This window comes from Rhynchophorus ferrugineus, unplaced genomic scaffold (genome assembly GCF_030347505.1).
Source record: "Rhynchophorus ferrugineus isolate W39M unplaced genomic scaffold, kcgeb_rfMv2 rfM9, whole genome shotgun sequence".
Taxonomy (NCBI): domain Eukaryota; kingdom Metazoa; phylum Arthropoda; class Insecta; order Coleoptera; family Curculionidae; genus Rhynchophorus; species Rhynchophorus ferrugineus.
In genome coordinates, this window is record NW_027472588.1 from 41605082 (window position 1) to 41628637 (window position 23556).

General features: G+C 33.4%; 2 protein-coding genes across 5 annotated transcripts; both read left to right on the forward strand.

Annotated features, from left to right (window-relative positions):
- The first annotated feature begins 1524 nt into the window (after positions 1-1524).
- LOC143202674 (uncharacterized) lies at positions 1525-6117 on the forward strand. The gene is made up of 4 exons (XM_076414348.1): positions 1525-1726; positions 2522-2772; positions 5119-5291; positions 5730-6117. Exons 1-4 carry the CDS (start codon positions 1601-1603, stop codon positions 6029-6031), a joined length of 852 nt encoding a protein of 283 aa, XP_076270463.1. The 5' UTR covers positions 1525-1600; the 3' UTR covers positions 6032-6117.
- A 1356-nt stretch (positions 6118-7473) lies between these two features.
- On the forward strand, positions 7474-22680 carry LOC143203021 (uncharacterized). 4 transcript variants are annotated; one of them, XM_076415111.1, is made up of 14 exons: positions 7474-7793; positions 8847-8991; positions 15528-15724; positions 16119-16360; positions 16417-16593; positions 17056-17220; positions 17546-17805; positions 18454-18710; positions 18772-18970; positions 19422-19601; positions 19656-19816; positions 19913-20058; positions 20894-21061; positions 22080-22680. In XM_076415111.1, the coding sequence occupies exons 2-14, from the start codon at positions 8861-8863 to the stop codon at positions 22416-22418; spliced, it is 2622 nt and encodes an 873-aa protein (XP_076271226.1). In that variant the 5' UTR covers positions 7474-7793; positions 8847-8860; the 3' UTR covers positions 22419-22680. The 4 variants fall into 4 exon arrangements, with proteins under 4 accessions (XP_076271226.1, XP_076271228.1, XP_076271227.1 ...); XM_076415112.1 differs by having other exon boundaries at positions 7495-7793; positions 16122-16360; XM_076415113.1 differs by lacking the exon at positions 20894-21061 and having other exon boundaries at positions 7494-7793.
- The last annotated feature ends 876 nt before the right edge of the window (positions 22681-23556 follow it).

The following is a 23556-nucleotide window of genomic DNA, read 5'->3' on the forward strand; positions in this document are numbered from 1 at the left end:
ACAGCGTCATAGATTAAAATGTTTTTATAATCAATTGCCATAAAATCTAGAATAAACTAGACTTATTGATTTACTTACTATTTTTTTATTTGAATTACATTTTTTCCATTGATTTCATTTTTAAGAAGTGTTAATATAGAACTAAAAAATGTTTTTATTTATGACAAAGATGCAAAATAAACTGATACAATACAATTCAATTTAAGTGTTATTATCTGTATATCTAGAAAAAAGAAATAATTAGGGATTTTTATTTCAACAATTACTAGATCCCAATTAAAGAAAAATAACTGATAAGAGTGTAATGAAGGTCAAACATCTATTAACAGAAGTAACATGATGTATCTAGGAAATACTGATATCTCAATATAATTTCATCATTTATGTGTTATTATTTTTTAAGCATTTATAGGTTAATATTAATTGTAAACAAATAATTTTAATCCATGACCTTTGGATATTTTCGGGTAGAAGTATCGTTTTTATCAATTAAAGTTCTGAGTAATATTTGGTAGAAAAGAACTTTTGACATAGATTTTATTACTTCTAGATGTTATAGATTTAAATTTAGAAAGTAAAACACGTTTTGAACGATTTGCAATCTATGTTGACGACCAAATAAGATGATAACGCGATGATTTTTATTTAACTTTTCTATTAAGGAGATATTCCGCTTTATAAATTTGATATAATTGATTTTTTTCATTTTCTTCATAGACTAAACCGTTAAAAATATATCAAGAGGATTTTTCAAAATCATTTTGGGAGTTAAAGTGAATTTTATGACATGATAATTAAACCATTGTCGGTAGAATTAAATTGAACAATAGTCGGTAGACTTTGCCCAACTACTTCAATAATACAACTTCTTATATACATAAAAAACGAAAATAATAATGAATCATTAAATTCATTAATTTTAAATATTGTTGTTGATACTTCCGCGAGTACTCCAGATTGAAGTAGTATTCCGGGTTTCCGTCCGCGCTTGTCGTGCCAGGAATCGTTCAGCTCAGCTTGTGTAACGAATTGAGAAATAAAGAACAAAAAGAGCAAGTCCACGCAAAAGAGATTCTCCCATAAAACAATAGTTCATTAGTGAATGTTTTCACCAAATGTATTGGTGATTTTTTAATCCTGAAACCCTAATCCTAACAAGCAAGTAACAAGTAAAAATGAGTAGTAAAAATGTTATTTTTTATCCTGCTCGGAAAACGCCTAAAACAGTACTTTATTTCTCTAGGCAGAGTACCTTAAAAATGTTTGGCTGAACTATTAGATCCATGGTCTTCTCAATTTTAACCTGTGTGAATCATCTCACTACGTTACGATTAAAAAATATGGCACAAATATGGCTCAATTAAAGACTGGTTGGAGTGAAACTCACACGTTGATGCAGATTAGACTTGGCTGGAACATTTAACATTAAATTGGCTTAGATTAGATTAAATAGACACGTAACTGTCACCCACAAAGTGGAGACGAAAACAATTTTTTTAAGCATAAATTTTTAAATAGTTGCAATTTCGTCCGGTGACTTTAGTCATTTGTTAAAAGCGTGTACTATCTATAAGTGGCTATAGCAAACCAGAAAGAAACGATGAAGATTTTGTCGTTGATTTGGATAATGTGCTTGTTTATTGTGCAGTGTTATGGCGATTATTATCAAGGTTCGAATTATTTCTGTACCGACCTGAAAATGCAGCAGATTGTTGATATAAGTCAGGTAAATTTTGAATTTAATAAACTGACCTATATTTTGTTATTTAACCATTTTTTATTTTCATATTAAACACAAACACTCTTATTATGCTATTACTTCAATTAATTTTTTTTTGTATTAAACTAGAAATCATAAAATTATTCTGCATATTCGTATATGTATGTGTATTCTATATGTGTGTATGATTTTTTATATTCTAGTATCATTTTAGTACACTAAGGAAATATTACTTGAGATATCTACTGTAAGATTGAGTTTTAATCAATAGCTTTTCTAAATTTGCATTTTAGCTACAAATACAATAAGTATATTTATGTATATAGTAAGATTTGGTTCGAAATATTTAATTAATAAGGCTACTCAAAAACTGCGTATAGTGATATCTATTAGTTGGTAGTAGAACTCATCATCAAAATTCTATACTATTTTACTTACCACCACTATAATATTTTTCGAAATCATCCATTTCATTTCCACAAATTATTAAACAATTTAATATCTTCATACAAACCTTTTGTTTTTATAATGTATGCTAAGTTACACTGAAAATACCTTCTCATAAAAATAAGTAGTTTTATCCAGTAAGATATAAAATTATAACGTAGAATACAATTGGTTCTTTTTCATAAACAATAAAACCGTACTATAAAACCATCATTATGAAACATTTGTAATTACAGTTAACATATTTCTCTATTTTTAGTTGATTTTATTTAATAAATTTCACAACAAAAATGGGCATTCAAAAAGTATACACCGAAAATATTAATCCCAGGCTTGAAAATGTTTTATTTTCAGTTGGAGGGAATATGGTACGTAATAGAGAAAATAATTCACACAGAAGATCGGCACTACACGATGAACTTGACTAATTGTCCTGTTATTCATATAACGGAGGACCGAGCAGTGTCCACAACTACCAATCCGTTATTCAAAAGTTACGACACGACATATGGTTCTGGATATCCATATTTGAAGAATCCCACTGATCCCAGAACAAAATTCTCTAGTGACGATGAATATCGTAAAATTAAGGAACAATATGATCGGTAAGACTAAAAATTCTCGATGACAGTATGCGAAAATTATAAGTTTCTTGTACAATAAATAACAAATATATATTTACCTATTATTTGCAACTATAATGAAATACAAATTTTTCGGATCAAACTCTATTGTACACAAGATAATTTGAACGAGAATCGTTTCCTGCATTCTATTTGAATTGGATTATTTGCAGGTTTTAAAAATATCTGATTTTATATATCGACTTCAATTAAACAAAACCAATAATATGAAATAAAATTAAAGTTTTATTTCCGAAGCCTAGCGATTAATATTAGATTAACAACATTGTGGTAATTATTATAAATGAATATGGATGCTGTCTATAATATTAACAATATAAAGTATAGAGTGAGCCGTAATAAAGTTCAGTTTAAAATTTAAAAAAGACAGATTATATTTTTAAAAAAATATTAACAAAAGCAAAGGCTTCTAGTGATACAACCCTCACCTTCTAAGTTTTTAAACTTTAATTTTTTAACTAAATGTACGTCATAAATCTAAAATCCACGCACACTCATTCGAGTAAATCAAAAACTGGCATCATCATCCGAAAAAACTAACTAGATAATATAAAAGTTAATTATAATGATATAATTGTGTATACTTTTTAAGTGTTTACTTATTCTAACGTACAATCAGCAGAATCAAACCTCTTCCAAACCGAAATGCTGAATCTTCTTTTGACCCACCCTATACTTTTATTTCATTTAACAAATTTCTTTAAAATTTTTTTTTAAATCATTGTTTTATTTATATTTAATTTTCCTTTTGTATCACAGTTGAATAAAGTTGATTCCATCCTCAGATGATTTTATCTATTTACGTTCGTAAGTGAATATCTCCCAGTGCAATTAAATATTTAGTATTCGCAATACGTTTTAGGAAACTAAAATGAAAAAGTAATACAACACTTTCATAACAAAAAATTAAAAAAAGAAAAGTTTAATAGCCGAGCTGATTTCAAAACAATCACAGAAGTATCCGATGTTAAATAGTATCCACTACTCCAATCTTGTAAATCTCCCAAGATTAATTTATGTAATATATTTATTTAACTTTTCTTTCTAATTTTAACTTATTATTCACTGAACTGGCGTCCTGCGCTATAATTGGGATCTTTCATAACTAATACAAAAATTTAAATAATATCTGATGTGATATTTCATTTCGAATTACCACTTTACATTCCAGTAAAGCAAGATTTCAAGATTATTTTAATATTTTATTGAAAATAAAATGTTTCTAAAAGTCATTTGGTTCGATTTCATCCCCAGAAATGTTAGAAAATCTTCTGTGATGCAATTATGGGTTTTACCTAGGTTATTATTTATATTTCGAGACTTGCTAATATTAAGTGTTGTTAAACTAAATCTGACGTTCCCAACTGGAAATTTTGCCCTTATAAACCTAACCTTCTTGGGAAGGTTTTATCATTTAAATTCAACTTGCGTAAACAAAGCTTTATTTACGTTGGATTCCGCCGAACTTGGAAAGAGCTCGAAAAAAAGATGCCAATCAATTGTTGGATTGTTGGTGCGTGTCAATTGGAGCAAATAAATAGCCAAGAAATATAATCACGGTGCATCAAAAGCTGTGTGTAACTTCTACACAGGTGACGAATCTTGGATTTATGCGTATGAGTCCGACACAAAACAACAAACCACTGTATGGATATGTCTTACAAGACGAGCTAAATAAAGCGATTCGTGCGTAAAGTACTTCGAAGCAAATGATGGCCTGTTTCTTCAAAATAACTGGACATAATAATTGGTGGCAACCGTGCCGTTAAAGGAATGTAGGACGGTGAATTCTAAATTGTATATCATGTCGAAAAGGTCGAATTGATGGGTCATCTTCCGTATAGCCCGGATTTGACACCAAATGACTTTTTTTATTCCTGTATATCAAGATAAATTCTCGTGGTCAAAGTTTTTCGGTACCTGAAGAAGCCGTTGGTACATTCAAAAACCGTGTTTTGGAGGTACCTCAATCAAAGCGGAAAAAATGTTACGATTATTGGTTCAGGCGAAGTTAATATATTCGAAAAATATTCGTTAATAAATTACTGTCTTTTCATTATTAGACCAAAAATGTAATAAATATAAAACCTTAGTGTCAGAGAAGTGACAAAAGTCATCAAAACGGCAAATACATCATTGCTTCAAGAAAATTTATATGAATAAATTTTCATCGAGAAAATAAATTATATAACGTATAAAATATGATAATGACATATTAAAAGAAAATAAACTATTCTAACATTAATATAATACAACTAGCCAAACAAAACAGTTCTCATTAATCAACTAATAAAACTATATTTCTAGATCGACAACATATGACTATCAACGACGAAAAGCTATCAGCGATGGTTACGTTAAGTACCTATACGCAATGAGATATTTACGTCTATTCTGGGACGATGTTTACACTACGGAATACCATTTGAAATACAACGTTAGCCGGCCAGGGTTTTGGATTAGTTCTGGACCTGACGATGGTATTTTTATTATTTGTTTACTACTAATGTTTAACTGGGAATGTTCCCCATTGTATATTACCATAACATGTCGGTTTAAGGTTATATTATTGATCATGATTAAACTCCGGTCAACAATATTGAGTTAACAATGTTTTTTCTTTACTGTACTGTTTTATTGCATTAAATATAAAGCTCAGTTTCATTTAAAAACAATGATTAAATTTCCCTTAATACATTAATAATATTTTATATCCGAATATAGTAGAAACTGAAAACTTATTTTTACATATTTTTATAATAATTTTTACATATTTTGTACGTTATGTATGTACGTATGTTGTTGTTTTTTTAAATAGTAAAATTTGGATGGAATTGGAATCATCAGTTAAACCAGGGCTTTAACGATGTAGTTAATTTTAGAAGATTATAAATTTAATATACGTTTTTTTTTTCTAGCTCAAACTATACCAGAGAACACAAAACATTTTGCCGGGGTAGTTCAAGTTGTAAAAGCTGTTGGAAATCATCTAGTTCTGACATTTTGTCATCGTTTAAATAAAGGAATGGAATTATTCACGGTTATCCTATCCAGGGAAAACACATTGAACTATCAGGATATCCACTACGCCCACGAAATATTGATCCAGAAAGGATTGAACATCAAGGCGGTAGAAAGAACTTGCAGTATAGCAAATTTATCCAGAATAGATATCATTTTGATCCTAATAACAACAATAACTTATTTTGTATTCAAATGAATCATGCTGTTGTAATTTAAATTATAAGAAATTCAGGTTAAATTATAATGTGTACAAATGATTAAAATAAATATTATTTATTGTCAGCCTCTATTTATTGTTGTAATATTTAAACTATTTCAAAATTATAATATTTTCGTTCAGAATTATATATTATTTATAATATTGATACTGATGTATTTACCACGTACTCGTCTAGCCTATGTATTGATGCAAATACAACAGAATAGTAATAAAAACTTAATTTATAAATTAAGATTATACTAAATATATCTAATGTAAGAAGTAACGAAATAAAAAAAATTATATAATATACAGATTACGCTAAAAAACATTAGAAAAGTTATACGACATAACAAACGTTAGATTGGCTGCTTTTCGCTATAAACATTTGTTTCAATTACTGTCACGGAGCCATTTTATATCTTAAATATATATAAAAATATTATTGTACACTTGAATATATTTTCCTACTTTTTCTACTAATTTTATTTAAATCCATTGAGTAACTGCCCGTTTAGTAATCAACCGAATTATATGATTATTGTTGATTTTTAACGTGCTTCTTATATTCAATTTTAAAGGGCCTCGTTTAGTACCTCTGCTAGAGGTACTAATTTAAAATACTTAATTATCACAGCCGACCAATAACAATACGATTCAGTGTGTTTTTTACCGAATCAAAAATGAGTTAAATATACGTATAGATAGTGATTTCAATACCCTTAACTAACTATAGCAAACATAGATTCATTACATAAAAAGGTCAACTTTCAATCTAAACGGCCATTAAAACTACAATTAGCTAATATAGATTTTGAATTTAAGATTTATTTGAAATTTTACAATCGACTACATTGAAAAAAAAATTACCTTCAGTTAGTAAATCGTTGAAGCTTGTAAGGCTTCAAATAATCAGAGACCGAGTAACGCTGATCGAAGCTTTTTTTCGCTATTTGTCAAAGCTATTTTTTTCACATGATATGATCCAGGGTAAAGTATGACTTTACTACTTTAATTATTTTTATCCATTTTTTTTAAAACATTGCAAAGATTCGGAGGTTATTGAAATATAATATTATAGTAAAAAATTGCATTTTTAATACGAAAATTACTTTAAATTCCTATTTGTTAGAATAATTATAACAATAACTAAGTTATTATAACTATTATAAATTTTAAATATGCATAGTTATAAAAAGTATTCTAGAGAAGAAATATTATGGAAGTTCTTCACTAAATAACTTTCTTTCTAACATTGCCGTAGCCTTAACCCCGAGAGAATTAACCCATTCCTATTCATTAAATTCCGACAATACTCGCTGTATAAATATATAGAGTTGAAACACGGAAAACGAGCTAAAAGCCTATAAAAACGTTTCACGTTCGAAGGCTCTAGATATGCAAACTCGTTGGCGTGACGTCGGCGTCGTCGTTACCTCGGCAACGTCCGTCGCGACGTATTTTTAACGTAGATGAGCCCGACGCTCCCTGTAACGGCATGGCTTCCTAAAGGCGTGCAACAATTTCGTTTCTTTTCCGTCTAAGTTGTCGCCCCAATTATGAATTAGTTCATTTCCGGATTTCCACTGAATACGATCCCCTTTCCAGTCCTGGATCCGATCGACACCAACTATGTGTTCGGTTCGTGCTTGCAGAAAACTACCGAGTTCTCTGTTGTGTTACGCGTCTAAAAATAATCAGAGCCAAGGCATATTTTTATTATTAACGGTGTCCAATTTAATCTTAACAATTTTTTAAGGTAAGCTCGTTTATTATTCAGTTAAAAATAAAATTATTCATTTGTTTTTTACTTAATTGGGTTGATTTGACTGTCAATATTTCAAAGTAACAAGTTTGGGTATTCAATTATTTTATTAAGTAACAGGACATTAATGTATTCGTATTTATGGTTGCATATTTATATTATTAAAATCAACATTCAAAAACTATTTGTGGCGGGTCATTACAATGGAGTTCGTTTTCTGAGTTTATCTCAGCATTTTAAAAATAGGGGAACTATTATTTCGCATATGTCGATGTTAAGTTTGAGTTAAACACAGGTTTAATTTAGTCCTGTTTTTAACAGGTGGTCGATATAGTGTTAGTGGCGGACAGGTTGTTTCATTTTTACACAACTGCCGTTTTTTATAATATTTCTAACAACTATTCTGTTAAAAGGAGCAAATTATATGCAATGCATTTATAGCAGATATGTATAACGTAACATAAACGTATATTTAAACATTTTATACCATAAAATATTCTAGTAGGATATAAAGATCTTCAATCCAAAAGCAGCAATTTAATTATTGAATTGAATAAAACAATCATTATTCGCCCGATTTAGTTCCCTAAAATATAATAATATAGAAATAGAGATAAAGAAGTCATATAATTGGATTCTATTGAACAACAAAACTTATTAAGCAATATAATCAATAAAATACTTTCATTAGTATTTCAGATAAAATTACTTTAATAGTTGGTATATCGATTATTTTGCATAGTTTTTGTAATAATTAAATATTAAAATAATTAAAAAATAATTATGATAAGGAACTCTGAAGAAAACAAAACACATACGAATACATATTGAGTTCATGACAATCAGATATTTTCAAAATATATATCGGCCAGTTTTATATATTATTTTTTGACAAAATATTTTCATAATAAAAAAATTATTCAATCTATTAGAGAAGTCAGGCGCATCAGAATAAAATAAAATAAAATAGCGAATATTAAATTCGGATATATTGTTTTCCTTTAGCCAACAAAAAATACCATTATAGTGTATTGATATTTTTTTCAGTTTTCTATATAAAAATGGCACTAGTTATGTTACCATCCGACCTACCCTGGTGGGAATCGGTTAAAAAACATTTAAAGACAATTATCAGCTCATCTACATCTCGGGAAATGATACAGTCAATGCAAAAGATCTATGAGATGTGTAGGTAAGTTGCGTCACTAGAATTCATTCTGTTACCATCTACCATATATGTATTAAGAGTGTTTACATACAAATAAGTTATTCCCTGACATGGGAACCTAAGTTACTATTCTTTTCGATTAGGATAAATGAAAAAACTTACATAATACATTTTAATTAAAAGAATAGTAAGGATGTTTCTGTGGCTCTGATTTTGTGGAGCAGGTTTTAATGAATGCTCATACGATTGTCCTTTGTCTCGATCTCTGTGAAAATCACTTGATTCCTTGATTGAATTCTATTTTTTTTTTTTTTTTTTTGTTCTGGCCTAAAAACCAGGCGGTGGAATGCATGACGCATACCTGGTCGCGGAGACTTGCCCTGGAGTGACAAGTTGGACCGGGTTATGTGGGACTGCCTCTGGGCTTACCAATACACTAAACCGAAACCGCCTCACAGTTGACCCCTGTGGATCACTACTGCTACTGCATTAAATTTGGGGATATGGCACCCGCTGATCGGGCAGCCGTTATTGGGCACGAGAGCCCGGCGATTCTATTGATTCGCGAACCTGAGCTAACACACAACTGGGTACTGTTGTATGGGGGCAAAAGTTATGACTGTAGCGACGGATGAGGTCGTTTCAGCCTGGAAAAGGGGGAGAGCTTAGCGGTGACGCGGTGCTAAGCTCCCAGCATGTCGACCAGCTCGCGAACAAGCGCGTTTTCAGAAGAACTTGAGCTGAGTTGTTGTTTGTGGAATGATTGAGATATGAAGTGCTTGATTTCTGGAGTGTCAGTTTCCCTATGGATTTGATTATTTCTGACAAACCATGGAGCGTTTAATATTCTCCTGAGGAGCTTATTTTGGAAAACTTGAAGCCGTTTGACCTGGTTGGGTGTAACAAACTTGAAGTAGACATTAGATCCGTAGAGGAGTACGGACCGAATTAACATCTTGTAAAATAAGCATTTGATGGAGATGGGAAGCCTGCTAGAAGGGCAGATCAGAGGAGATAGCAGGTTTGCTATCCCCGAACCTTTTTGGATTGCTTTCTGGATTTGGGAATGCCAACCGAACCGCCGGTCGAAGTGAAGACCTAGGTACGTGACGTTATCCAGCCATGGAATTATTGCGGTGTCGATCTTAAGTTGCGAGACGCGCAGTGCGTAACGCTTCTTGTGGAAAATGATGGCCTGGGTTTTCAGGGGGTTGATTTGCAACCTCCAGAATTTGAACCACTTGACCGCATGATCGAGCTGCTTCTGTAAACGCTCATGAATTGTAACTTCGAACCTGGCGGCCGTGAAGAAAGCAGTGTCGTCAGCGTAAAAGGCGACGTCAATATGCTCTTTTCTCGGCATATCTGAAATAAAGAGATTAAATAAGGCTGGGGCCAGCGGGGAACCTTGAGGTACGCCAGCATCGATTTGTTTACGACTGGAAAGTGACGCCCTGATCTTGACCTGGAAAGATCTGTCCGAGAGATAGGACTTGATGAGAGCGGTTAGGTCTTCTGGGAGGCCTAACCGCACGCACTTTGCGAACAATCCGTCGTGCCAGACCTTGTCGAAGGCTTTGGTTAGGTCCAGAAGAACTGCTCCAAGCTTTTTACGTTGGTCAAGAGCATGATGGATGTGTGCAGCCAGACGGGAAGCTTGATGGACGGATGAGTGGTGAGCGCGAAAGCCGAATTGTTCATCTGGAATGATGTTGTTTTCCTTTGTGAAAGAGTTGAGAGCGTAGAGTATTGCCCTCTCGGCAAGCTTCGAAATGGCGCTGAGAAGGCTGATAGGCCTGTAATCAGATGGAGATGATTTTGCTCCTTTCTTGGGTATAACCGCTATATGTGCGTGTTTCCAAGACGCCGGGAAGTGTTGCAGTCTCATGATGGAGTTAATAATGTTTGCCAGTTCTGCGAGTTGCTTATGCGGGAGCTTTTTTAACTGGGTAATCGATATTCCATCGAAACCTGGAGATTTTTTGGTTTGAAGTTTGCCGATCATAGTCTGTAGAGACTTTGGAGATACAAAATGGTTGAGAAGAAAGGCGGGGGTTACTGGTCTTTTGACGGAGTTGGATTCGTTGATGACAGTGTCAATGTCTTTAGTTTTAGTGTTCTGTGCGGGTGGGAGGCATTTCATTTGAGCTTCGTAGGTCTCTGCAAGGAGCTCGACTTTTTCTTGGTCAGTGACTGCAAAATTTCCTGTAACCGCTGACTTCAGGGGAGGGATGACATTGTGCGTCTTCCCCACGAGGCATTTGGAGACACGCCAGAAGGAAGGGGGGCCATCCAGCCTTTGGTCCGCGAGAAATGAGTTCCATTTCATTGCTCGCCAAGTCGAGACGGCCGCCCTTACCCTCTTGCATGCTCTGTTCGCCTCCCTTTTGTCTGCAGCATCAAGGGTGAATCGGGCTAATCTGCATAAACCGTTTTTGATGCGAATTTCACGTTTAAGAGAAGCGGGAAGATTGTTTTTCCACGGCTGGGGTTGTGATGAAATTTTGACTGTGGAAGATTCGTGAGCAGACTGAATATCACGAGTTAGCTTGAGTACGGCTTCCTCGAGGTGTTCTGGTGTGTTAATTTTCGGAATTGGATCGGATTTCAGGAGAAGAGATTGGTAGTTTTTCCAGTCGGTTTTTTTCCTGAATCTTGTTAGTGGGACTTGAGTGGTGGCGCAGTTTCCGAGTTTGAGAAGGATCGGACGATGATCAGAGTCTAGTTCGTCAAGGACTCGAACTTCGGAATCGCGATTTACGTCTTGAAGAATAAAGAAATCTAGGATTCTTGCTGCGCCTTGAGAGACTGTACTAGGGTGATGGGTGGGTTCATCTGGCAAGGCAAGACCGTAGCCCAGATCTGCACTTAGAGCTACGATGGCGTTACCTGCGGGATTCGCTCTGGAACACCCCCAGGTGGGGTGGTGGGCGTTGAAGTCGCCACCTATTATTTTCGGAAATTTTCCTTCGACGAGTGATCGGTATTCGGCATAGTTGAATGCAGAAGATTTCCTGTACAGGGATGTAATCACGAAGGGACGTTCTTGGATATCGATTTTAATGGAGGTTGTTTCGAAGTTGTTTACTGATAACGATGGAAGGAGCTCGTGTTTGACTCCTTTTCTGACGAGAATGGCGGTTCCACCGCCTCGACCCGGAGTTCTATCGTTTCTGTAGACAAAAAAGTGTTCGAAAGAGAGACGATGCGAAGGTTTCAGGAAAGTTTCCTGGATGAGCACGATGTCGACGTCATAGAATGTTATGACGTCCTCCAATTCCGCTTGCTTTCCGCGTAAGCTATTTGCATTCCATGTCATCAGTATAAGAGATTTCGGAACAGCCATTTCGAAGAGTTAAAGGCTGCTGAAAGTTATAGAGACAGGTAAGTGTTGCCGCTTAGGCGGCGACATTTGGAAAAAGACGAGCAAGTTGGTGAGCCAGGGCGATCACTTGTAGGAAAGCCTGCGGGTCAGTAAACGCCTGCATTGTGGAGTTAAGGTCCGGTGTATTGGTTGGAGCAGGAGTTTGAGTTGGAGCAGGCTGGGTAGCGCTGGCTAATTTTTGGGCTAGCTTTCTGCCACCTTGGTTACTCCATGCAGAACCTTGTGGAGGTCTGGTTTCGGTCGGAATTTTTGGTTTTCTTGGAGCAGGACGGCAGGTGCAACCGCTGAAGTTTGCGGTATGAGTTTCACCGCAGTTGCTGCACTTTGGAGGTGCTTCTGGGATTTTGGTACAGGATCTAGTGTCGTGATGCCCGGCACATTTGACGCACCGTGGAGGGGCTCGGCAATATGAGCTGGAGTGCCCGAAAAGCTGGCAGTTGAAGCACTGCACTGGCTGGCCGTTTCCTCTCTGGACCTCGACCTTCACTGTGATGACGCCGAGTTTGGTCATATATATGATCTGTCGCTCTTCGCGAGGGACAACTACCTGAACAATTGGTAGTTCTATCCCGGATTTTAATTTCCATCTTTGCACAAATTTGGGATGGAAGCCTTGATCAAAGAGAAGTTCACGTACTTCGTCAATGCAGAGTGATTCTGGGATGTTTTTTATTATTACCCGGAATGCTCTCTCCTCCGGATGACAGAAGGAATGGTAAGGGTAATTCCTTTCCTCGAGCAGGGTAGTAAGTTTACGGTAATTGTCGCTTGTGGCGACGAATAAGAAAATGCCGTCCTTTTTATTTCGGGTTATAATGTCTATTGATTGTGCCTTAGTAATTCTAATGAGCTCCATGAACCTCTTCTTATCACGGAGCACTATAGGCGGAATTTTTTCCTTTGGGGGACTTTGAGAAACAGTCGCCGAAACGATTGGCACTGTTTTTGCTGTGGAGGTTAAGACTTGTTTAGTGACCTGGCTACTTACCTGCGTAGGCTGGTCTTGGGTTGGTCTTGTGGTAACTTGTTTCGGTACTGGCTGTGGGGCCGTCTTGGTGGTCGGCTTGTTTTGCACTGGTCTGGTGGCAAATTTTGTAATCGAAGGCTGTACGTTAGCCTTGGCTTTCGATTGGGTAGATTTAGTGGCTGGCTTGGCTACCGGATTGGGTTGTGATTTGGGAGCCTGTTTTCCCTTGTTGCCGGCCTTCGGCAGCTGGCTTTCCTGAGGTGGAGTGACGGGCCCTCTTTTCCTTTTTCCCACCAAGGTGAAACCGTCTTCTGAGTCTTCAGTTTGGTCTAAGTGTTGTGTCGGTTTAGCTGGTGTCTGGGACTGAATTTCTATGACAGCGGGAATCTTTACTTCCATGGCATCTCTTTGATGCTTCATGAATTGTGTTATCGTAGCTGTGAGAGTTTTTATTTCTTCCTTGAGCTCTTCGGAAGCCTTTTCGCTCTTTTCCAGCTTTTCCGTCTGTTTGTTCAGGGCGTCTGTTTGGGCTTTTGCGAACGTTTTAAGGTCAGCTATCTGCTTTCGCAGGTCTTCGTTCTGTTTTCTCAATTCCGTTATAAGCACTTCTCGGCTGTCTTCTGAAGATGGTCCATTTGAATTTGAAACACTGGGATTATGTTCAGGAGGCGACGTCGGCTCTGACGTACATGACGCCATTGCCTTGTCTGTAAAAACGCCTTTTCGGCGCTTACAGACGCTTTTTTTTTTTTTACGTAGGCACTGGTGAAACGTGATAACGGGTCGACCGTCTTAGGGAAAGTTTCGGGTAATTCTCGGAAGCGCAGGTAGGTTCGGCGGACCGGACACGACCGTTCTCTTCGAGAGCTAGCACGGAACTGATTGAATTCTATTACCGCGGAATTATGTTACCCACCAATCAAAACGGCATATATATCATGACTTCAAGTTTATTATATATTATGAAATATTTGATTTGAATAGTGCAAAAAAAAACGAAAATGCCTTTTCCCCAACCTAATGTAATATTTATATAGCTATTAAACAATCTACCAAATATAGATTTTTATAACAATTTCAATAATATCGTTTAATTTCTAATTAAAATGTTTTTTTTTATCTTGAAAAATGCTTGGAAGTAGTAATGCTATTGCATAAATTACGATAATCAAATTGGTTAACTTTGTTTACTTAAAGAATAATAGTATGATTTCTGGTATTAGAAAGGAAATTCGTGCTGTAAAAATAAACCAACTAAAAATATGTTTCAAATATATATTCTTAAAATAATTATTATTGCATTCTTTAAATAGTTTTTAAAGTGGATATGCTCTTAATTTCAGCATTTTTTCGGTACATTATATAACCAATTTAAATTAGATCACATTTTTTATTATTTGCTCCATTCGTATTCAATAAAGTATCCTTTATTTCTATTATATATTTTTATAATTTATTTTTATGACAAAAGCAGCTGTTTGTAATATTTATAAACATGTCATCGACTGGTTGTGTATGCTTTATATCCTGATTTTTCCCTAAATATATAGATTTTGCACGTGTAATTGTATAAATAACGAGTTTTTTTCATATTTTTCATGTAAATCCATTTTATACAAAATATAAAAATAATAAACAAAATGTCATGTTGTTTACTTTATTTAAAATTACCTTGTTCTATATACTGTTGTTTTGGAAAAGCTAGTTCAAAATACAAATAATGTACACTATTCTATATTTACTTAATAATGTTTACCGAAAACTCACTTACTTACATTGGAAGTTAATTATGATAATGAATGTGATAGATTATGTCTTGAGTAATATGATTGTCCTCCATTTGCGTCCTTCCTATCTTGTTTTAACTAGTAACATGTAACGTTTATATTTCATTAGTTATCTATACATGTACCTACTGGGCATATTTATTCTGAATTATGAACGATTGTTATAATATACGGTTTTATTGTTTATAATGATACTGTTAGGTAATAAAACAATTCCGGTGCACCTTCGTCTATATAATACGTAACAAAAAATTTTGATCAAGGGATTAAGTTCACAGCACATTTTTGCAAAATTCTAGCCAATTTATTTGAATGAAATGGCAGTAATAGAAAAATTGAATGCTACAGAATAATATAATAGTCATTATACTACAAACAAATCTACTAATATTTACTAATCGTAAATGATAATTTTTTTTAGTGTAAGCTTAGATCCAGATGAAGAAACAGTTAATCCTGAACAGTTCGAAGGATTGTATAGTTTTATAGAAAACGATATGACAGATAACGAGAGAAACGTTTTCCTTTCAAAAACATTGCCGAATATCGCTAAAAGAGCACTGATGATTAAAGACCTTAGGCCCAGAAATGGATTTCATTTCAGTTTACAGCAACAAGGTAAATATAATCAGATGAGTGAACTTTTTTATCGTTGATGCAGTAAGCAGAGATATAAACTTGGTCTTTCAAAATTTCTGAATTACAATTTGTAAAGGAACCAATTTTAACCCATATATACTTATACACAATATTTTATTTATTTTATATGTGAAGATAAAGTCACAAAAAACGTTTGTTCGAGACAAAATCTAACATATCAGTTAATATCAAAAACTATCAATTATTTGCGTAATGTACTGAAATGGGTGCTTAATAACAGATGTCTTGTGTAGAGTAAATTATAAAAAAGATCAATCAAATTGCTTATGCTTACCTATGCCATATTTTATAAAACTTTAACCAAATAAATATAAAAAAACACCAAAGAACTAACACGTGTTTTCTATTATAGCAGATTCAACAGAAATCAGTTACATATTCGCTGCTTCCCTTCTTGCCAACGCGTTTTTTTCAACCTTTCCGACCAGGACGGGAAAAAGCCATCCGACTTTACAAAATTTCAATTTCGCTAATTTCTTTAAAACACTGCAAGATAATAACGCACAGAAAGCGAAACTAAAAAGTATTCTTCATTTTTTTGATTGGTTAGAAGATGAAAATAATTTAGATGGTTGTTACAGAGTTTTGAGACAGGTAAGGAATGGATTTTCAAACCAAAGCAATTAAAGTTACTAATCGTTTTGGTTTAGGTAATGAGCAGTAAGGAATGGCTGACAATTGACGATTGGTTAGAATGTAGCTTACCTTTATGTCCGTTATCCATTAGACATGATGGTAAGCTAGATAGAGCGGACAATGACACTTTACAAATTTGTTTTTGTAGTCCTAAAATTGGTGGCAATGTTTTAGAGGGTGATAGCACTCAGGTAAGCTAAAATATATGTTTGTAATTGTTTTAAACATTATAGAATTCTGTTTCTCGTACTCATTTAATTATCGTTACAGTATGAATACAGAATAAATACTCAACACTAAAAATTATCTTGCATTCATAATTTATAATTCTATCCAACCCGTTCAAACTTGTTTATTATAATAATATGTAATAAGTTGTGTTTAATGGGAAAATTCACATTTCAATTTATTTATATAAAATAATATTAAAATATAATTATCCGGATTTTATTTTTATAGTAATTCCTTTCCCTTCCCTCTTTCACATAATCTAGCCGGAAGCGTAAAAATTGAAACGATTAACTTTTAATATTCTTTCAGCGCAAATTTTCTTCGAGCAGATACCTAAGATGAAAAATTGAAATGATGAACTTTCCTAATGGGCACCCTATATATTATAGAATGCTCATAATTCAGAAATGTATTTATTTTAGGAATCTATAACATTCAGTACCGTTCCAGAATTGCTGGTTATGCTATTGAATACTGAAGCATTGGAAGACAACGAAGTTGTTACTGTAGACAAAGTTAGACAAATTTCTAGAATTAAAAATCCAAAATACAAAGCAAGTGTAGAGTTCTTAGAGGATCCTAGAGAGGTACATGCGTCTATACCTCTATTTAGTGCACATTTGCTAGTATATTCTCTCATGTTATTTCATATAACAATCGTAAAAATCATGTAATGTTGCAACATCCTTATATTTTTTCATTTTGCTAGTATATATTACAATGCCTCAATTGTTGCTAATCGTCGAAATCAAGACTGATATTTTTTTATTAAAGAAAAAAAAATAAAAATAAAACACAAGTTGAGTTTTAATTACGCCATGCATTTTATATTCCTTAAAATGAGTTCACATTTCTACAGATTTATATAAGTTTCAGACTAGTTAATAATTATAATCGATAACAATTTTTTAGATTCAAATTTGCTGCGTGGACGCAGAAAACTATACAAAATTACCAATAGGTCAATATGAAGAAGACAATATCTTAAGGGAATTGAACAAATGCCTTTTAGGTTTTCAACAAAAACAATCCAATCAGCAAGAAAACTTAAATACCTCAAATATTTACAGCCAACGACATAGAAGACTGTCTCCAATCGGAGAATCAATTAGTTCGAATCCCTCTGAAGGAAATGCTGCCAACGTTCCTCTAATAAATCAACAATCATGTAGGTAAGACCTATTAGCTACTTAAACTTAATCCAATTAAATATATACCCCGTTCAATACACGTCATAGATGACATAGAAATAATTCTATTTATTTTCATGTCTGAATGTTTTATGGACGTGAATCGTCATGTATTAAAATATTATCCATAAAGTTGAATATGCTTGCATATACTTAAATAAATTTTAAAGGTTATTATTTACAAATTTTTTATTTTATAAATTAACGCCAAATGTTAAGCAAACGTCGACAACACTGTAACTGTAGCTGTTTTCTAAAACTATAGCCTCGAAGTGGCTTTTTAAATTCATAGAATAGTCGGAAAGCCGATCGAATTAAGTCAGGGGAACAAGGCACTTTTCATTTTTCACGCAAATTTTTGATGAAAATATCGCAAAGAACTAATGTTATGTGGGAAGGCCCATTATTCTGATAAGAATTATCTGCTTCTTGAGACGAATAGCTTCACGCAATAAACGCATAACCCTTAACTAGCTTAAACCTGGTGGAACAACAATTTTTGCCACTTACTAATTTTTGACAACAGAATATCTGCAATTATCCATTTACAAAATGTATTGTCTACTACCGACTGTCTAAAGTCGAATTTAAATCTCTATTAATAATCTTTAAGATATTATATGATTTTAGCACAACAAGAACAGATTCGCTCATCTCTCAAGACAGTGGTAACAATAATAAAATCGACAACGGTAACCTGAAAGTTGAAGCGATCATCAGAAAGGAGAAACCCTGTCCAGAGAATCTTATTCATAATAGGAGAGGTAGATTCATCGTGCTAGGGTCATCGGGAGAATGTCTGCCTGTCACTCGGAGGATTCAAAACAAGAAATCTAGTTCAGAATCAAGCGAAGACGATTTCCACAGCGCAAAGAGCAGTTTAGAAGGTTGTATAGGAAAATTAATGTGCAGCTATGATTGTATATTTAATATTTCGTAATATTATAGAAAGTAGTGACGAGAATTACCACAGAATGTACAGTGTTGATTTAGAAACGCCAGAAAGACGCCACAGCTTTGCTCAGAGGTTACGAGAAGCTTTGAGGGCCAAGGATCAATCTGGTGTATATGCAAGCTCTAGCGAGGAATCCAGTTACGCTGTTGGTATTTCCATTACAGGCTCAGAAGTTGCTGATTATGATATTAAGTAAGTATAATAGTGTATAATATAACTTTGCTATTGAAAAATTTGTATTCTTTTTGAAATAGAAACAGTCGATAAAATAGCTAATATTTTTTATTCATTCTTGATATATTACAAAATTTAATTAACCTTAATCTGGAATTTGAAATTATAATCAATAGTCGGTTCAGATATATGAAACAATGCAATCTTGAACCTGTCTTGTTAAAAAATAGGAAAAAATAAATATCGTAATAATAAAAATAAATAATAAAAATGGCAAAACGCTAACTTTGTATTGTTTTAAATATCTGCCATTTTAAAATTAAATACCTATAAAAACACCCATTATTTTATTAAGATTGAATCGGTAGTATCGGTTCTTTGGCGACTAATCCAACGAAACACGAACAAAGCATTTTAAGCTATGTCTCCCTTCTTATACATACCTAAACGTTTACAAGTTAAATTGTAGAGTCAAACGTGGAGGTTCAACTGGATTTGCTTTGAAAGAAGACAGTTTAGATGAAGATTTTCTACAGTATTCCTTAAACAAAGAAAAAGAATGGATCGATAAGTTTAAAAATAAACAATCCGCTTTAAGCAAAAAGGAATCAAATCGCTCTTCGGATTACAGCTTTAGCACCGATTACAGGTACTTGTACTTTGTATATTTTCCAATATAATTAATGTCAATGAATTTATTTAGCTCCGAATTAGAAGAAGTTTACGAACAATTTTCCAACTGGTTAGAACATCCTATTTTGGAAACCGACAAGGGAACTAAGAAAAATCTGGACGGACGAGATTTGGCTGTTGTAAAATTTGCTGGATCCTTACTCAAGAGAACGTTGAGTGAATCGTTTGCTGGTTAGATTTCTTAATGGTGTGAATAATGCACACTTCTTATCTAATTAATATATATTTAATTTCGAATAAAAAGTTAACTTTGTCATTGTACTTTAGGCGTACCAGTACCATTAACAGAGGCCTGTGAATCAACGCCTGAAAACAGAGCCAGTTTCACTACATCCAAGCATAAATTGGTGTTGAATGCAAAATCGTTAAGTTTGGAACTGGCCAGACAGAAACATCGTCTAGCTGCACAGTTGGTTAGTCCAATATTAATCTTAATTATACTTTTTCTCTTGATCATCAAGCATAGTCACTTAAACAGAAATCAACATAGAACACTGTTTTTGGCTAACACTTTTAACGTTTCACAACAAATGCATTGATCATTTTGTATCGCCGATCTGACAAGTATTCCTGTTTGCTTGATTTTGGCGCGTTTCGTTTTATTCGAATTTATTTATTTGTAGCGCATATTACACGAACATTTTGGGCCTAATAATTCTACCCCCCGTATAGGCTTTAACAGTACCAAAATTTCACAGCTCCCGGTGCTCCTGTTTTCCTCAAAAAGGGGGGATAAATTTTCGCTAAGCCGATTAATATATGGATTCAAACTTGAAAATTATCAAATAATAAAATAAAAATAAAAAGCAAGTAGCTAATTCCAGTGTCTCTTAAATGGAAATAACTTAAATTTTATATAAAATGCGAATAAAAATAACAAATTATTTACCGGTCAAAGCACAGCAGAATAATATTAAGAGCGAAATTTTCTAATCTAAAATGAACAAACTAATTCCGACACTGGCGTTCACTTAAGCACGCATCACCTTAAACAAACTGCACTACACACTTTCCAAAAGCCTGCATTGCATTTTTCTTTTCGGAAGTAAAGAAATATTGCGAAAATGCCCTTCTAGAATCTCTTTTCAACGTGTAATAATTTTTGACTTTTGAACTAATGAAATTAACAATATATCTAGAAAAAACCTATAAACAGTTCAAACCGTAGTACCGTGTAATGTCACAAATAAACAATTATTTTTATATTCTGACACTGGTAATATTTCATGATGTTTTATATTCTCGTAGAGTATATGTGAATCCATTGAGCAAGACAATGAAACAGTTGCTTTAGACCAGAACAATCTAACAAATAAGCCTAATCGTAAAGCTTGGTTCGTATCTTACATTACCGAAGCGATAATACAAACGTTAGAAGATATTAGTTGTACAATGTATCTGCCCTTAGATTCCAAGGTAAAGATTTGACACTAAAACTAAATAACTAACCATATTAACTTTATTTAACCAAAGAGGCAGATACAAATTAATTATTTTCCATCGCTTGTACTAATAAATGTGTGATATAATCCTATCAATAAAACACTCAATACACGTCATAGATGAGGTCGAATATATTGTCAATTGCAGTTTGTAAAAATGTAAAATTCGTTTTAAACTCGGAGCGAATTTTTCGTAATCATTGTACCCTAGTTAAAAAGAGACAGAATGCTGTCTGATGCGTCGGAATCTAACCGAATCAGTCTACAAAATTCGATTTGTATTGGTACTGTTGTCAAATGTCTATAAAATTCTTCAAAACATTAGTTAAAATAATTAGAGATTAAAAGAAGCCAAGAGGAACGTTATAAACCAAAAGTCAAATTTGAGGCGACGTCATTGCGACATACTGAGTCACAGATTTTAATGATGTGGTTGATTGTTTTATTGAATTTTTTATCTTTTTATTATGGTGAAAATGAACTTCACCACTTATGATGATTTTGCTTAAAAAATCAATATCCACTTGGTGATATTCAATAATCCATACTCACTGCACATGGTTATTATTAGACCGACTCTTGTATTAAATGAACTTTCCAAGCATGGGGCGCAGATATTAAATCAGTATACGTTTTAAGACTCTCACCTACATTCTCATATACTGTTTCTATATTAATTTTTGAACCGTTTGTTATTAGACTCCTAGTAGATTTACCAATACTAATTGTTCTAGTTTTCCATAATTTTTCATTTGCTCTCTTCACAGTTGAAGAAGTTAAATGAATATATAATGCCAAATGTTCAAACTGTAGTATGTTCGAACTTTCTCTCCTTTCGTATGACGCTCAGTTTTTACTAAGCCTAAACTATCAAGTATCAAACTATTTTTCTTATCACTATTTTACTGACAAATAGACGTGAATTAAAATGTTAAATAAAAAATTTGTTACAGGCTAAGTTCATAATATTATCTTATAAATTATGATTGTAGGTATCAGATATTTCAGACAAATCCAAGGATGGCATCCGACCAATAACAACTGGCAACTGGGGCTGTGGTTCATCTAGAAAAGGAGATGTTCAACTTAAAGTCGTAATTCAATGGATGGCGGCTAGTGTTGCCGGCGCTCCCTCTTTAATTTATTACACCTACAAACACCAGCAACTTGCGAAACTCGACACGGTCTGTCGTATATTGATAGATCGAAAATGGACCGTGAAAGATCTAGCCGAGGCTACACTACGATACTCCAACCATGTACTCAGGGGAAAAGAACTAAGCGGTACTCTGTTCGAAGAACTGATATGTGCAGATAAAAACATGTCATAACGAATTCGAAAATTGTGTTTATATCAATGTAATTTCATTTATATGTACAAACGAATATCATATTTTAGACGTAAATCTTTATTTTGTTCGAAGGCTGCGAATAAATGTAGCAAGTACAAAATAACGATGCTCATGTATATTTTAAAGCCAAACAGTTAAATACAACGAAAACATATATAATTTTATGTTAATAGTCTTCCATTGTACAAAATGAAATTTTGTAAAGGATTGTTTACACAATATTAAAAACATATAAAACAAAGATTAGTTTTATTTCAAAAGTTACCAACTTAAGTGTTACCAATTAAAAACGTTTTACTACGCATGTTATTATTAAATATTTGAAAAATACGAACAAAATTCGGAAATTACAGGTTAGTGTTCTGAAACAAAATAAATCGGACCTTGGACCCAAGTAAAATAATAGTAAAAAAAACGAAGTAACATATTTCCAGATACAATGAGAGATACACAAATGTCCACTAAAATTCAAGTAAATCGTTTAAGAAAAATCACAAATCAGATAGCGATACTGACATTTGGTTAATCGATCCGGATCGATCCATACATTAAACCATTATCAAATTATTTCAGTTATATGAGCTGCTCAAGTATCTTTAGAAGCTGCAGAAGTTTTCAGTTAAGAGCAGTCAATTTCTACTCCGCTGCTGCAGATAGCAAATCTATGCTTAAGCTTCATCAGCAATGGCAATGATGATAACGTTCATAATTTTGAAAATTTGTGTTAATATTATTGAAAAATAATAACACCAAAAAAATACGACGTTATAACAAATTACTTGTCCATGTTTTGGTAATCCTGTCCACATTATAATCAAAAATCAAAGCTGGCATAGGTAAAAATAATTGACAATTATAAAAAATAGTAGGGGGTAGTGTAACATTTGTCAGTTTGACAATTGACTTGTGTTATCTACCAAGACCATAGCTATTTACTTTTCGTAATGACTTAATTTTGTAAATATCGATCGAGTCAATCATTTGTGTTAAGTCAAACCTTCATCATTATGTTTTTTTTTAATTGCTTAACAAAAAACATAATTTCAACTGTGTCCCATAGATCGTAGATCCGCTTATTTTACATTATCAGTCGTATGTTTAAGCAATCTGTTAAAAT